The 11771-nt window shown below is 55.0% G+C and overlaps 2 protein-coding genes across 6 annotated transcripts in view; one reads left to right on the forward strand and one right to left on the reverse strand.

Annotated features, from left to right (window-relative positions):
* The window catches only part of UROS (uroporphyrinogen III synthase), a 12747-nt gene extending 10289 nt beyond the window's left edge, over window positions 1-2458 (reverse strand). Inside the window, exons 1-4 of the mRNA XM_023745258.1 lie at window positions 2367-2458; window positions 2214-2324; window positions 1662-1677; window positions 966-1020 (exon numbers count right to left, since the gene is read on the reverse strand). Of these exons, the coding sequence (XP_023601026.1) occupies window positions 966-1020; window positions 1662-1677; window positions 2214-2324; window positions 2367-2458 (274 nt within the window). The remainder of the gene's footprint in view (window positions 1-965; window positions 1021-1661; window positions 1678-2213; window positions 2325-2366) is intronic.
* Window positions 2459-2735: 277 nt separating this feature from the next.
* Window positions 2736-11205, forward strand: LOC102433532 (BRCA2 and CDKN1A-interacting protein). 5 transcript variants are annotated; one of them, XM_023745263.1, is made up of 9 exons: window positions 2761-2936; window positions 3117-3219; window positions 4921-4947; window positions 5038-5112; window positions 5620-5700; window positions 6999-7088; window positions 7963-8150; window positions 9392-9566; window positions 10822-11205. In XM_023745263.1, the coding sequence occupies exons 1-9, from the start codon at window positions 2911-2913 to the stop codon at window positions 10990-10992; spliced, it is 936 nt and encodes a 311-aa protein (XP_023601031.1). In that variant the 5' UTR covers window positions 2761-2910; the 3' UTR covers window positions 10993-11205. The 5 variants fall into 5 exon arrangements, with proteins under 5 accessions (XP_006104045.1, XP_023601029.1, XP_023601030.1 ...); XM_023745261.1 differs by lacking the exon at window positions 3117-3219 and having other exon boundaries at window positions 2751-2936; XM_023745262.1 differs by lacking the exon at window positions 3117-3219 and having other exon boundaries at window positions 2751-2936; window positions 10825-11205.
* Window positions 11206-11771: the final 566 nt, after the last annotated feature.

The raw sequence follows: 11771 nt of genomic DNA on the forward strand, positions 1-11771 counted from the left end.
AGCAGCGCTAAGGATGTCAGACTGCAGCTTAGGTCTGCTCCCCGCTGGCAAGTGGACATCCCCCGAGGGCTCCTGGGCTGCCAGAGGGATGTCTGACTGTCAGCTTAGGCCCAATCCCCCGGGGAGTGGGCCTAAGCCAGCAGGTGGTCATCCCCCAAGGGGTCCCAGACTGTGAGAGGGCACAGGCCGGGCTGAGGGACCCCTTCCCACCCCCCTCTGGTGCACAAATTTTTGTGCACCGGGCCTCTAGTTGAGATATAAATGGCACACAGCTCAAAATGAATTAATTTGTATCTAAGCAACTGAGTATAAAATTAAGTTCTCATTATTGCTGCTGTCGGGCTCTTAGCTACAGTGGGGCTTTGGGAAAGTGGACAGGATGGCTTCTGTCACTGCCTGGAGTTACTCAAAGTGAGTGTCCGCAGGAATTAGTAGTCGACCTTTCTGCGCTGGTCACTGGTGTCAGCCTGGCTGGGCCAGTCCCCTGCATCCCCCTATGCGAACCCAAGTGCTGCCAGGAAGGTTTGGGAGATATGATGAGGCCCATCGTCAGCTGACCTTTAGTAAGACAGGTCATCCTACACAATCCGGGGGGGGGCTGCCTGGGGCGGTGGAAAGCCCTTGGAGCAGACGGAGGCTCCCAGGGGGGAAATGCCTCCTGTGCACCGCTTCTGCTGTGCCCTCCACTATGGATTTGACTGGCCCCAGAGTTGCACTCAGTTTCCTAATACAGATCCTCTGCTGGTCCCGTTTCTCTGGTTGAACCCCGACTGACAAGCCTTCCAATTTGGGGTCCCCGGAATCTGGGGTGTCACTGAGTGGCAGGTACAATGTGGCATTTTCTGCTAAAGCACACATCTTTCCAGGGCACACAAAGCAAGTAACTACTGCGGGATTCCAAAGTAGAAGCTTACTGCTGTGGGAAGCAGGCATTCGTGTGGCCACAGATCTCTACTCAGCCCTACCATGTCCACATTGGAGAAGCTCAAATACCAGGAGCCAGTCGCTCACAAAGGCTTTCTGTAACGGTGATAACGGAAGCCCATCAGGGAGGTGTGCATGATGTTTTGGGGGTGGCAGCACCATTAAGTGCTAGGAGGTGCCGTGGGAGAGGGGACTGGGATGCTGCCAGCTGGTTACCTCTCCAGGGTAGAATTACCGAGCAGAGGTTGTCATCACTGTTCTGCTTAAACCTCCCCAGCAGTGGCCTCACTGCTAGGGCAGCTGAGTACGTATTTGGAATCACATGCACCCAGCCCACTCTCCTCATTTTACAAAGAAAAAGAAAAGAAATGGATGTTATCTCTAATGAATGACATCCTTTCTAATGAATAGTCTTTACAATGGGCTGCGTTGGATCTGCTAGCCTGGGGGGTAAACCTAGCTGGTCAATGAATTTTATTTAAATATTTTAAGGTTGTAAAACTCAAGGTATTTCTTGTAAAAATCCAGAATTCACCCCCCAGGCAGGTTTGGCTCAGTGGTTGAGTCAAGGTCACAGTTCAATTCCTGGTCAGGGCACATGCTCAGGTTGCGGGCTCATCTCCAGTAGGGGGCGTGCAGGAGGCACCGATCAATGATTCTCTCATCATTGGTATTTGTATTCCTCTCTCCCTCTCCCTTCCTCTCTGAAATCAATTAAAAGAAACACACACACACACCATAAAGGCATAGGCTCTGCAATCAGGCGACCCCATCATAAAAAGAAATATCCAGAATTCCAGGTTCTCTTGAAATGTAAAAAGCTGACCGCACCGGGCCCTTCCCACGCGGCTGCAGCCTCAGGTGCACCCGAGCTGGCCCCAGTGCCTGCCACTCTGTCCTCCCCAATAGGCTCTGGTCTGCAATTCGGATTTTCCCTAGTGGCCCTGAAGCATTGACAGCCCATCCCTGCTTTTCAACCAACTTTCAGGTCAGGAAATGGGCTTAAGGAGGGTCCGCAGGGGCAGGCATTCGGTGCCTGACGAAGCCGAGCCACCCCTGTGCTGGGGGACGCCCGCGCGGTCGGGCCGGGCCTGGCGTGGGGACCTGCACGACCCGGGGCCCTTCCATTGGAGTCCATCACTACCCCAGGCCACGGCCCACACTCAGGCCTGCGGCGGCCTCGGTTCCGCTCCCGACTAGTCCTGCACTCGCCAGCGCCCGGGTGGGTGGGCCCCCGCAGGTCCGGAGGCCTCTGTGTCCTCGTCCGTACGGTGGGCGGCGACACCTACCTCGCCGGGCTGGTGAGGCCCGAAAGGTCTCGGAGCTGGGGCCCTGCCCAGCCCGGCGCCGGCACTAGGAAGTCGCCCAGGCGGGCGGGGTCTCGCGATCCCAACCTGAGGCTGTGAGATACCGGAGCGACCGGCGGTGGGCGGACCCCTCACCACGTGGCCTGCGCTGCCATGGCGACGGCCCGCGCCAGGCCCGGGTACCACCACCTGCTGCCCCGCGGCACTCGCAGCTGGAGCTCGCGCATGCGCAACGACACCCAGGCCGCCGGGGCGCAGCCGCAGAGATGGGCCGAACCATTGAGCCAAGGGGGGGTGAGCCTTGGGGGGCGGGTAAGGAAGGTGGAGGGAGGATGAAAAGGGTAAGACAGGACCCAGAACCGGACTTGCCCCTTAGGGATCATGGCCGTAGAGTCCCTCAGGGACGCTGGGGTTGTCGCCGACCCAGCGCTGAGGTTCTACATGGTTTCTCACCCCCTCGGCCTGGAGGGGTGGGTGGGTCCGGAAGGGCGTAAGGACGTCAGGCGGGGGTTGCGCAGGCGCAGTGAGCGCGGCAGCATGGCGTCCCGACCCAAGCGGCGCGCCGTGGACGGGGGGACCCCCCAGACGCTCGGCGACCCTGTCCCGTGCCACGAGGAAGAAGAGGACGAGGAAGTGGAGGACGACGACGACGACGACGAAGATAGCGACGAGGAAGAGGATGAAGACGACGAGGTCGTGGGCGAGGTGAGCAGCACCCGCGACCCCAGTTGGGCTGCCAGCTGGGAGCGTGCTTTCTGGCAGCCACGGCCGATGAGTGTGCGAGGCGCCGGGCACAGCGACTCCCCTGCCCCCGAGGGGCTGCGGGCGGGGGCTTCGGGCGGCAAAGGGCTCACTCCGGTTCCATTCGGTCTCCCCGCTCCGCAGCTGCAGAATGACTCTCAAAAGTTACACCCGGCCGGGTCTCCCCCTTCTCCCCAAAGAAAAACCCTACACAGCGCTGGCTTTCAGGGACTTCATTTTTAAAAAGGTATATACTTGTATCATTGGTTTCGGAGTGTTATGCCCAGATTTCAAGACCCCCAAAGACACCACCAGGGAGCGCCAAGTCCGATGCAAGCCCGGGCTTGGTCCCCCTCTGCTTCCATTACTGGATGCGAGAGAGAGCCCGGAGTCCCAAGAGAACAAAGAATTTATAGGGCTTGGGGTGGCGGGGGTGGGGGGCACACTTGGACCACTGATTTGGCCAATTGCGGTTGGTTGAGTGAGGGCCGGGGGCTAGTGACGCAAGGGCAGGGTGCAGTTAGTTAGGGTCTGGTTACACAAAGACGGAGGTGTTCAGCATACTTTCGGCCTTGAGTTTGTTTTCCCTTGCATTCCCATTGGCTGAGATAAGAGCAGGCTGAGTAACTGATACATTCTATGGCTTTTGCTGGAAGAGGAGTTAGGAACACAGCTATCAGTCCTGTTCTGTCCTTTCAGGAGAGCAAGGTAGAGGGAGAGAAACGTCCATGATGAGAGAGAACCATGGATCGGCTGCCTCCTGCACGCCCCCCACTGGGGATGGAGCCCACAACCGGGCCTGTGCCCTGGCCGCGAATCCAACCGTGACCTCCAGGTTCCTAGGTGGATGCTCAGCCACAAAGGCCAGCCGGACAGGAGTTTGTTTAATATTTTAAAGGACGACATCCAGACCCGAGTCATGACAGTTTGCTATTTGGTTTAGTTTGCTGATCACATAATCCAGCTGAGCTGACTTCCGAGCCGGGGTCCAAGGCTGTGCAAGGACCTTGGGGTGAGTCAGCAGCCCCGGGTGCTTAAATCCGTGCCATCAGCAAGGACGGCACAGGTCAGTTTGCTTTTCCTCTGCCGTCTCCGCCAGCCCAGACCCACATCCCAGGACCCGCACAGCCGGAAGTGCGTGCAAGTGCACTTTTCACCAGAGCCCCGGGGTCCTCAGGGTCGATCCTGGGCAGCGTTTGAAAGCACCTCAGGTGTTGTTTGTGGTGTGAAGTGATCCTTTCATTTACTTGTTTGTGGGACATTTCAGTGGCGTTACCTCCTAGCTTGTGTCGTGGTGGTTTTGCAAATGCAGATCAGGGACCCAGCTACACGCCTGTCAGTCCCTGTACTCCTGCCCCAGAGCCTCCGCAGGTGCTGTTCCCCGGGCCAGGGCCTCTCCTGTCCTCGGTTCCCAGCTCAGATGTCGCTTGTCTGCCCTGACCCGTTTCCAAGCTGACACAACACCGTGTGCCGGGTCTTAAAGCTCGCGTAGGTGCAGCTGTACGTTGACTTGAGTATTTCCTCAATGTCTGTATTTCCGCCTACTTTCTGAAGGCAGGGCCCTTCAGTCCTCCCCTTTTCATCTGAGCCCGGCACAGTGCTTGGGAAGCGGTGGTACCAGGCGGCACCTATTTGCCAAGTGAAGGAAGCAGAGCCTCAGGCGCAGGCAGTGCAGGGGCTTGTGAAGTGAGCCTGTTGGTTGCTCCCCCTTCTTGCAGGCAGGGGAGCTCTCCTGTGCGCCTGCGGCTTACCCAGAGCTGGCTTTCCAACTGGAAACCTGGCCGAGTGTTTTGTCCTTCCGGGCTTTGTGTCCAGTGAGGAGGTGGTATGAGGGGTTTTGTAATTTGTGCGGATGCAGCGTTGATAATGTTCGCCCGTCTTGTAGGCTGGACAGTTACAGTTCTTTATGTAACCTTTTCTTCTGGTCCTTTTTGTGCATGTTCTGTAGCTAGAGTTGGAGCCAGAAAGGATGGAGGTAGCGGGAGAAGAAAATCTGCAGTGAGCCATGATGCCTGGCGTGTCTGGAGAGTTCTGTGTCATGATCTGTTTTGTGTGTTATTTACAGGAAGTGAATGTTGACTTTGAAGCTTATTCCATCTCATACAACGATTATGACGGGATTAAGAAATTACTGCAGCAGGTATTGCTTTTTACTCCTTACGCATAAACTTGCTCTTCTAAGAAAATCCAGGCCCGTCAGCACCAGCTCTGTGGGCATGCTCCTCTCTGCTTTAGAATTCCCTTCCCTCCTCCCTCCCCCGGCCCTGGTCCCGGCCCAGAAGGAAGAACTTCTCTCTGTGCTTCTGCCCCCAGCCCCTTCCTCCATGAACATAGTTGACTGTTCTTCCTCCTGCAACACTTCCCTCTGTTAGTTACTTGGGCCACTGTTCTGTCTTCTCCTGAGTCACATCCCAGCTTTCGCAGGGGAGGAATTCTCACGTAGAAGTCGTATCCCGGCAGCACCTGCTGCTTCTACATTTTCCTTTGCCCGTGGAGACGGCCTCAGTTCCCATTAGAGCCGTTAGTGTCCTAGTCGCCTTCCTGGTCAAATCATTGAAATGTCATGGTTTTTATTTGAATATGGAAGTTAGAAGTAATTTTAGATGTCGCACTCTGACTTTAATTTAAATTATTGTTTTTCTCTCAGCTTTTCCTCAAGGCACCTGTCAACACTGCCGAACTGACGAATCTCTTAATTCAGCAGAACCACATCGGGAGTGTGATTAAGGTAAGCGGCAGCTGCGCTCATTCTGATTCAATGGGCTCTTGATCCTGGGAAGTCCCTCCTGATGTATAGCAGCGGCCGGACGCGTCGGTCGGAACAGAGCAGGGAGACTGGGTCAGTAAGTGCCGCAGTGCGGGTGATGGCGGTGGAGAGGGAGAGGAGTGGGCTGATTCAGAAGGCATTTGGGAGATGAAATATGGTGGGCTGAGGGGGAGGGAAAAGGAGTCAGGCATGACTCCGAGGGTCTGGCTCAAGCAACCAGGACAGCGACATGGAGGGCGATAGGTTAGGAGGGGAACCCGCGTTTGGACTTGTACATTTCGAGTTTGATTTGCCTGTAATAATGCAAATGAGCTGTTGAGCAGCAGCTGGAGACTTGGGCGTTTTCAGCAACAGGAAGCCCACACGGGTCCCAGGGGAGGGCGCATAGACCCCACCTCTTGATGGGAGGAGGGTCTGGGTCACTGTCAGAGGAGGAGGGATGGGCGATGACCTTGTGGCCCTCTGTGCAAGGCACACTCTGTCACAAGACCTCCTATGCCGCTGTCAGTCTGCACACGGATGGTGCGTGCGCCACCTCGTAGGGCGGGAGGTGGACGGAATGAGTAGCTGGGTGTAAGGTGTTAGAGCTGTGGGACGTGGCCCGTGGCCGGCGCTCCGTGTGGACTGTCATGTGGTGTGGTCCTGTGCCCAGACCCTTTGCCCAGCTCACTGTTCGACTGCATTTCCTGCCGGGACGCTCCAGGCTGGACCCGGTGAGCAGGCCGGCCCTGGAGAGTAACGTGTGGTGCAGCTCAGCCAGGAGGTTCCGTGGGAGCCAAGCTCTTCATCCTTAGCTGTTTTCTGGATTTGCCTCTTTGTCTCTGCCTGAGAATAGGCGGCTCTCGGGCATCAGTCACCTTCTTAGGAGCCAGGCTGGCCCGCGCTCGGCAGCACAGGACTTGGTGAGGCGTGTGGACCCACGGAGAGACGAGCAGGGCCGGCTCCTGCCAAATCGTTCAGAAAACGGACTGAACAGTTTATGTCATGAGGCCTTGGCTGTTCTGGATTTGTAACATGTTGAGAATCTAGTAAAGAAAACCCTTATAAGTTAGGGCAGGAGAGGTCACACAGAATGTGAAGAAAGGTACGTAATCAAGGGAGGCACAGGATGCGCACTGCCGTTACCCATGATGCTTTTCTGGGTGACAGTGATAAAACAGTTTGTGTTTAGACAGAGTAATGAGGCCTAGATTTCAGGCTTGGTATCCTATTTCTTCCCAACCAAGTGTAAATTAAAGCTCCTTTTCTTTTTAAAATAGCAAACGGATGTTTCAGAAGATAGTGATGACGATGTGGATGAAGATGAGATTTTTGGTTTCATAAGTCTTCTCAATTTAACTGAACGAAAGGTGGGTCCCTGGGGGGCACTTGTGTGGTCACCCTTAGGCCAGACTGCTTGTGTAACACACATGAAGTGTTTCTGTCAGGCAGTGATAGTTGTTGTAAGGGCGTGCGCACTTGTGAAGTCTCACCGTAACCTGTTTTCAAGTGAAGGTATTTTTTTGTGTTTTTTTAAAAATATATTTTTATTCAGAGAGGGAGAGAGAGATAGAAACATCAATGATGAGAGAGTATCACTGATCAGCTGCCTCCTGCACACCTCACACTGGGGATCAAGCCCGCCACCTGGACATGTGCCCTGACCGGGAATCAAACTGTGACCTCCTGGTTCGTAGGTTGACATTCAAGCCCCGAGCCACTGTGGCCGGGCGGAGGTGTTTTGTTTTGACTGGTGTGTACCCAGTTCGAGTCCTCCCTCCTGTGTGTAGAGTCCCCGCCTGGCCAGGTTGACATGTGGCTGGTGCTGCCCCTGCAGCTGCTCTGTGATGGGCTGTGCTGCTCCCTGCAGGGGAGGGCGCTACTGACACCGACGGTCACGGGGTTTGCGCTCATCGCTCTTTCCTACTCACTGATGGTTCCAGTGGAAAGTAAGAACCAGCTGCCTCCCCTCTCATAGGGCGCAGGTGCACTCTGGTGTTAAATGGGCTTGCAGTGCCCTCCGCCATCTCCGAGGTGGACTAGCTCCTCCAGGGCCCTCTCACCACGGTCATGGGTGGTGGGTCACACCAGGCAGAGTTACCCTGAGAAGCGCACAGCAGTCAGCACTGAAGACGGCAGACTCTAGAGGCTGTGACAGAGCTGCCCTCCCTGTGAGGAGCTGGTGCGCAGTCAGGTTTCTGCCGGAAGCGATGGCCTGAGTGAGGCACGCCTCTCTGCTTTCAGGGGACCCAGTGTGCGGAGCAGATTAAAGAGCTGACCCTGAGCGGCTGCGCCAAGAACTGTGAGAAGAGCGTGGTCGAGCAGCTGGACAAGCTCTTCAATGACCCCTCCCGGCCCGTGGGCCTGCTCCTGAGCGAGCGGTTCATCAACGTGCCTGCGCAGATCGCGCTGCCCATGCACCGGCAGCTCCAGTAAGCGCCTGAGCCGGGCAGGCTTCCCGGGGGTCAGAACCGGGACTCCGGAGGGCATGAGTCCCGCCCAGGGGGTGGGCTGGGAGCACTTGTCCGAGAGCTGCACGCGGTCCTCTCTATCGACTTTTCAGTTTTAATCACTAAAGCTATTCTGACGAGTCCGTAACCTTAAAGATTCAGTGGTATTAAAGTAGGTGAGTCTCATGTAGACTCTTCACTCCTATTTGACTAGTTTTTCACCTTCCCAGGTAGATTAACATGAAAAATACTGAATAATTACAACAGTAACAAAAACTGAGTAAAATTTCTAAATTTCACTGGAATGTTTTATGACTAAGGAAACCATAGTCTTCATACCGTATTTCTGGCTTCTCAGGGTTTTGTTTTTAAACGCAGTTTTAAGTTTATGAGAACATCTTACATGTAAGAAGAACTAAGAATCGGTATTGCCTGTGCTTTAATAGAGGACGACGAGAACGTGGACAGGCCCCCTGCCCTCCCAGCCCCGTGTTCCTGAGGTCTCAGCACTCCTGGTTTCCTTAGTGGGAATGTGCGAATATAACCGGAGGATGGAAACTCCCCCCCCCCCCCCCCCCTCCAGCTCCTAGTAGGTTTTGTTTGTCTTTTCCTGATCAGCTGGAGCTCATGCTTAATCTGATTTCCCCGGGGGTGGCCGCCTTCTGATCCCCCGTAAAGGCAGCTGAGTGGGCTGTTCTGCGTTTCCTTATGTTTTGTTTGCTGGATGCACAGGATGATGCCTGCTTTTCAGGAAGGAAATGGAGGTTTCCTTGCTGTTGCGCTGACTGCAGAGTTAGGGTGTCTGCGCTTTGCTGTGTGATTTCTGCAGCGCGGGAGAAATGAGTCCTGGACTCACGATTGGAGACTGGAGCTGTCACGTGCTCCCATGGCATTGGGTGTGGCCGTGTGCCTTTGTGTGTTTCAATTCCATGTTTGCTGTTTTAAATCTCCAGGTTCTCAGTGTTTTTAACTTGTGCACAGAGCAGGGATGTTGAGGAATCTGTGAGATCCGTCACCCTGTTCTTTATGAAAAGCCCTGTTAGAACAATCGGAAGTGCAGACGGCAGAGCTGAAACTCACTGCTGTGCAAGTGTCAGACCTATGTCTGCGCAGGAAGCCGAGTCCCAGCAGGAGCCCGGCCAGGCCTCCCTGCTTTCCCAGGGCCTGGGGTGTGGCTGGGCTGGTGTCACCGGCCCCGCAGCAGACCCCTGTGTGTCTTGTAGGAAAGAACTGGCGGAGGCACACAAGACCAACAAGCCGTGTGGGAAGTGTCACTTCTACCTTCTGATCAGCAAGACGTTTGCGGAAGCAGGAAAAGACAATTCCAAAAAGAAGCAGAGCAGCCAAAAGAACGATGAGTTAATGTTTGCGAATGCAGAGGAAGAATTTTTCTACGAGGTAAGACGGTCTTCCATGTATTTGTTTAGATGGAACCTCCGGTTCTCACTTCGGTTCTCAACCAGCAGCCCTTTCATGCTGATGTGACCAGTTGTGCGTCTCTCAGGTGACGAGAGAGTGAGCGAGTCAGTTTACTGCTAAACCTCACCTTGTTAACATCTCAGGAAGTTGTGCTGGGAATATTTTTGGGTTTTTTTACTTTTGCTGATTTGGTTTTCAAACAAGTCGTTTCTTGAACAGCCTTCCGGAATGAATTAAGTTCGAGAACCAAGGTTCCCCGGTATATAGGGATTTTTCTTGACAATAAGTCAGGACTCTCCCATTTTGTACCAGTCTTCCGAGTGTGGCCGCTCTGTTTTCCTCCTTGTCCCCAGCTGCTAGCAGCTCACAGTGCCTGGCGCGCACTAGGTTTTCACAGGTCATCACCGCCCCAGCCCCACTGTTGGTGACGAGTGTGGGAGGAGACAGTCACGAACCTGCTGGTAGTGATCGGGCTGATGGTGTGCTGCGAGAGCTGCGGCTCCCAAACCCCTCGGGAGGAAGGATGAGCCTGGGTTCAAGGTGGACATTGAGTCTGAGGGACAGCCCTCAGCTGAGGTCCCAGCCGTCGGGTGGACCCCTGCCCCTCCTGTCTGGCTCCCGGGCCGCTCTGCCCCTCATCCTGGATGTCATCCCGTTAGTGGGCTTCTGGCACTTTCCTTCCTGTAAAGGTAGCTGGTGCGCGATGGCCAGCCAGAGAGAGAATACCCTCCCCGTGCAGCCCTCCCCAGAAGTGAACCTCCGAGGAGGGGCCTCTCCTGGCGTGGCCGCCGTCAAGACTGGCAGCGCTGGGCCTTTTCAGGAAGGAGACAGTGGGAATGAAATTTTGAGGCTCTGCCCTGCATCTCAGGGTGCGTGTGGGTTTGAACACGGCTGGTTCTGCAAGCTTACCTTCGTCCACAGCAGCTCTCTGCCAAGGAGGAGCTGGGGCGGCGGGAAGGCCTGCATTTGCAGGGTCTTCTTGTTAGATGTCCAGTGTTGTGCCTGTTACTGTCCCTCTGTCACAAGGTTGTGAGTAGGAGTGACTTGAGAGAGGTAGACAGAGTGTAAGTGGGCGGTAGCTCAGTGTCACCGGCTGCTGGCTCACCTCCTGGAGGTGCCTTCTGCCAAGTGTCCTTCGGGCTTCCTTCAGCTCCCGTTCCTATGGAAACGTGTCAAACAATATTTGCTGCCGATTGAGTGCGTGTTGCTTATTCACGGTGTTTGTGTGGTTCAGAAGGCAGTCCTGACGTTCAGCTACTCAGTGCAGGAGGAGAGCGACTCGTGTCTGGGCGGCAGGTGGTCCTTCGACGACGTCCCGATGAAGCCCCTGCGCACCGTCATGCTGGTCCCGTGTGACAGGATGGGCGAGATCATGGCGGCGCTGGAGGAACATCTGTCTGTCTAGCCGCTTCCCACCGAGAGGGCGTGCTGTGTTTGTAAAATCACCAGAAAACCCAGTGGAGTTTTACTGAAAAACTCGAGACTTTATTTAGCTTTAGCTTCTCTACACAAAGTAGGGTTCTGTCGCCTGTGTCTGTGACACATTTACAAAATAGTGTTTAAAAAATTTTTGGTCAAATTATGTACGTTTGATTAAAAACCTTCCCCATAAGAAAAACGTGGAGCAGTTATTGAAAGAACTCAATAAAAACGTCTATATTTTATTTTTAAATAATATACAAAGTATTAGTTTGTTTCAAGACTCCTGTGTAGCTCAGAGGCGGTCCTCCCGTGAGTCGCTGCCCGGCGCCGGCCCCACAGGCCGACTGGGGGTTCGTGGCGCTCTGGGAGCTCCTGAGGCGTCACTGCAGGGCGCACCGTTGTTCAGTAGTTTCAGGGCACTTCTCGCAGGGCGTCTGCTCTCCTTTCGTGGCGGGGGCGGGGGCCAGGCGGTCCATGGCTTGCTGCAGGATGTCCTTGCTCTCGCTGGGGGGCAGGTTGCTGAAGTAGTACTGGGGCGCCAGCTGCACAAACCTGTGTTAAGAAATAGTGTTTCTGGTGGGAGAGCGAGCGTGCCCGAGCCCTTCCCCGCCTGCAGAATCCATAGGCTGGCATAACGTGGGCTCCTCCGAGCCTTAGCCCGCTCGCTGTAGGGTGGCCCTGGCTGTTGTTTTTACGGAACCAACCCCCTAGCATTTCTAGGGCTGCTGGCTCTCAGTGTTAGGCCACCACTCTGACCCTGGG

This window comes from Myotis lucifugus, unplaced genomic scaffold, assembly GCF_000147115.1.
Source record: "Myotis lucifugus unplaced genomic scaffold, Myoluc2.0 scaffold_526, whole genome shotgun sequence".
In the NCBI taxonomy this organism is placed as follows: domain Eukaryota; kingdom Metazoa; phylum Chordata; class Mammalia; order Chiroptera; family Vespertilionidae; genus Myotis; species Myotis lucifugus.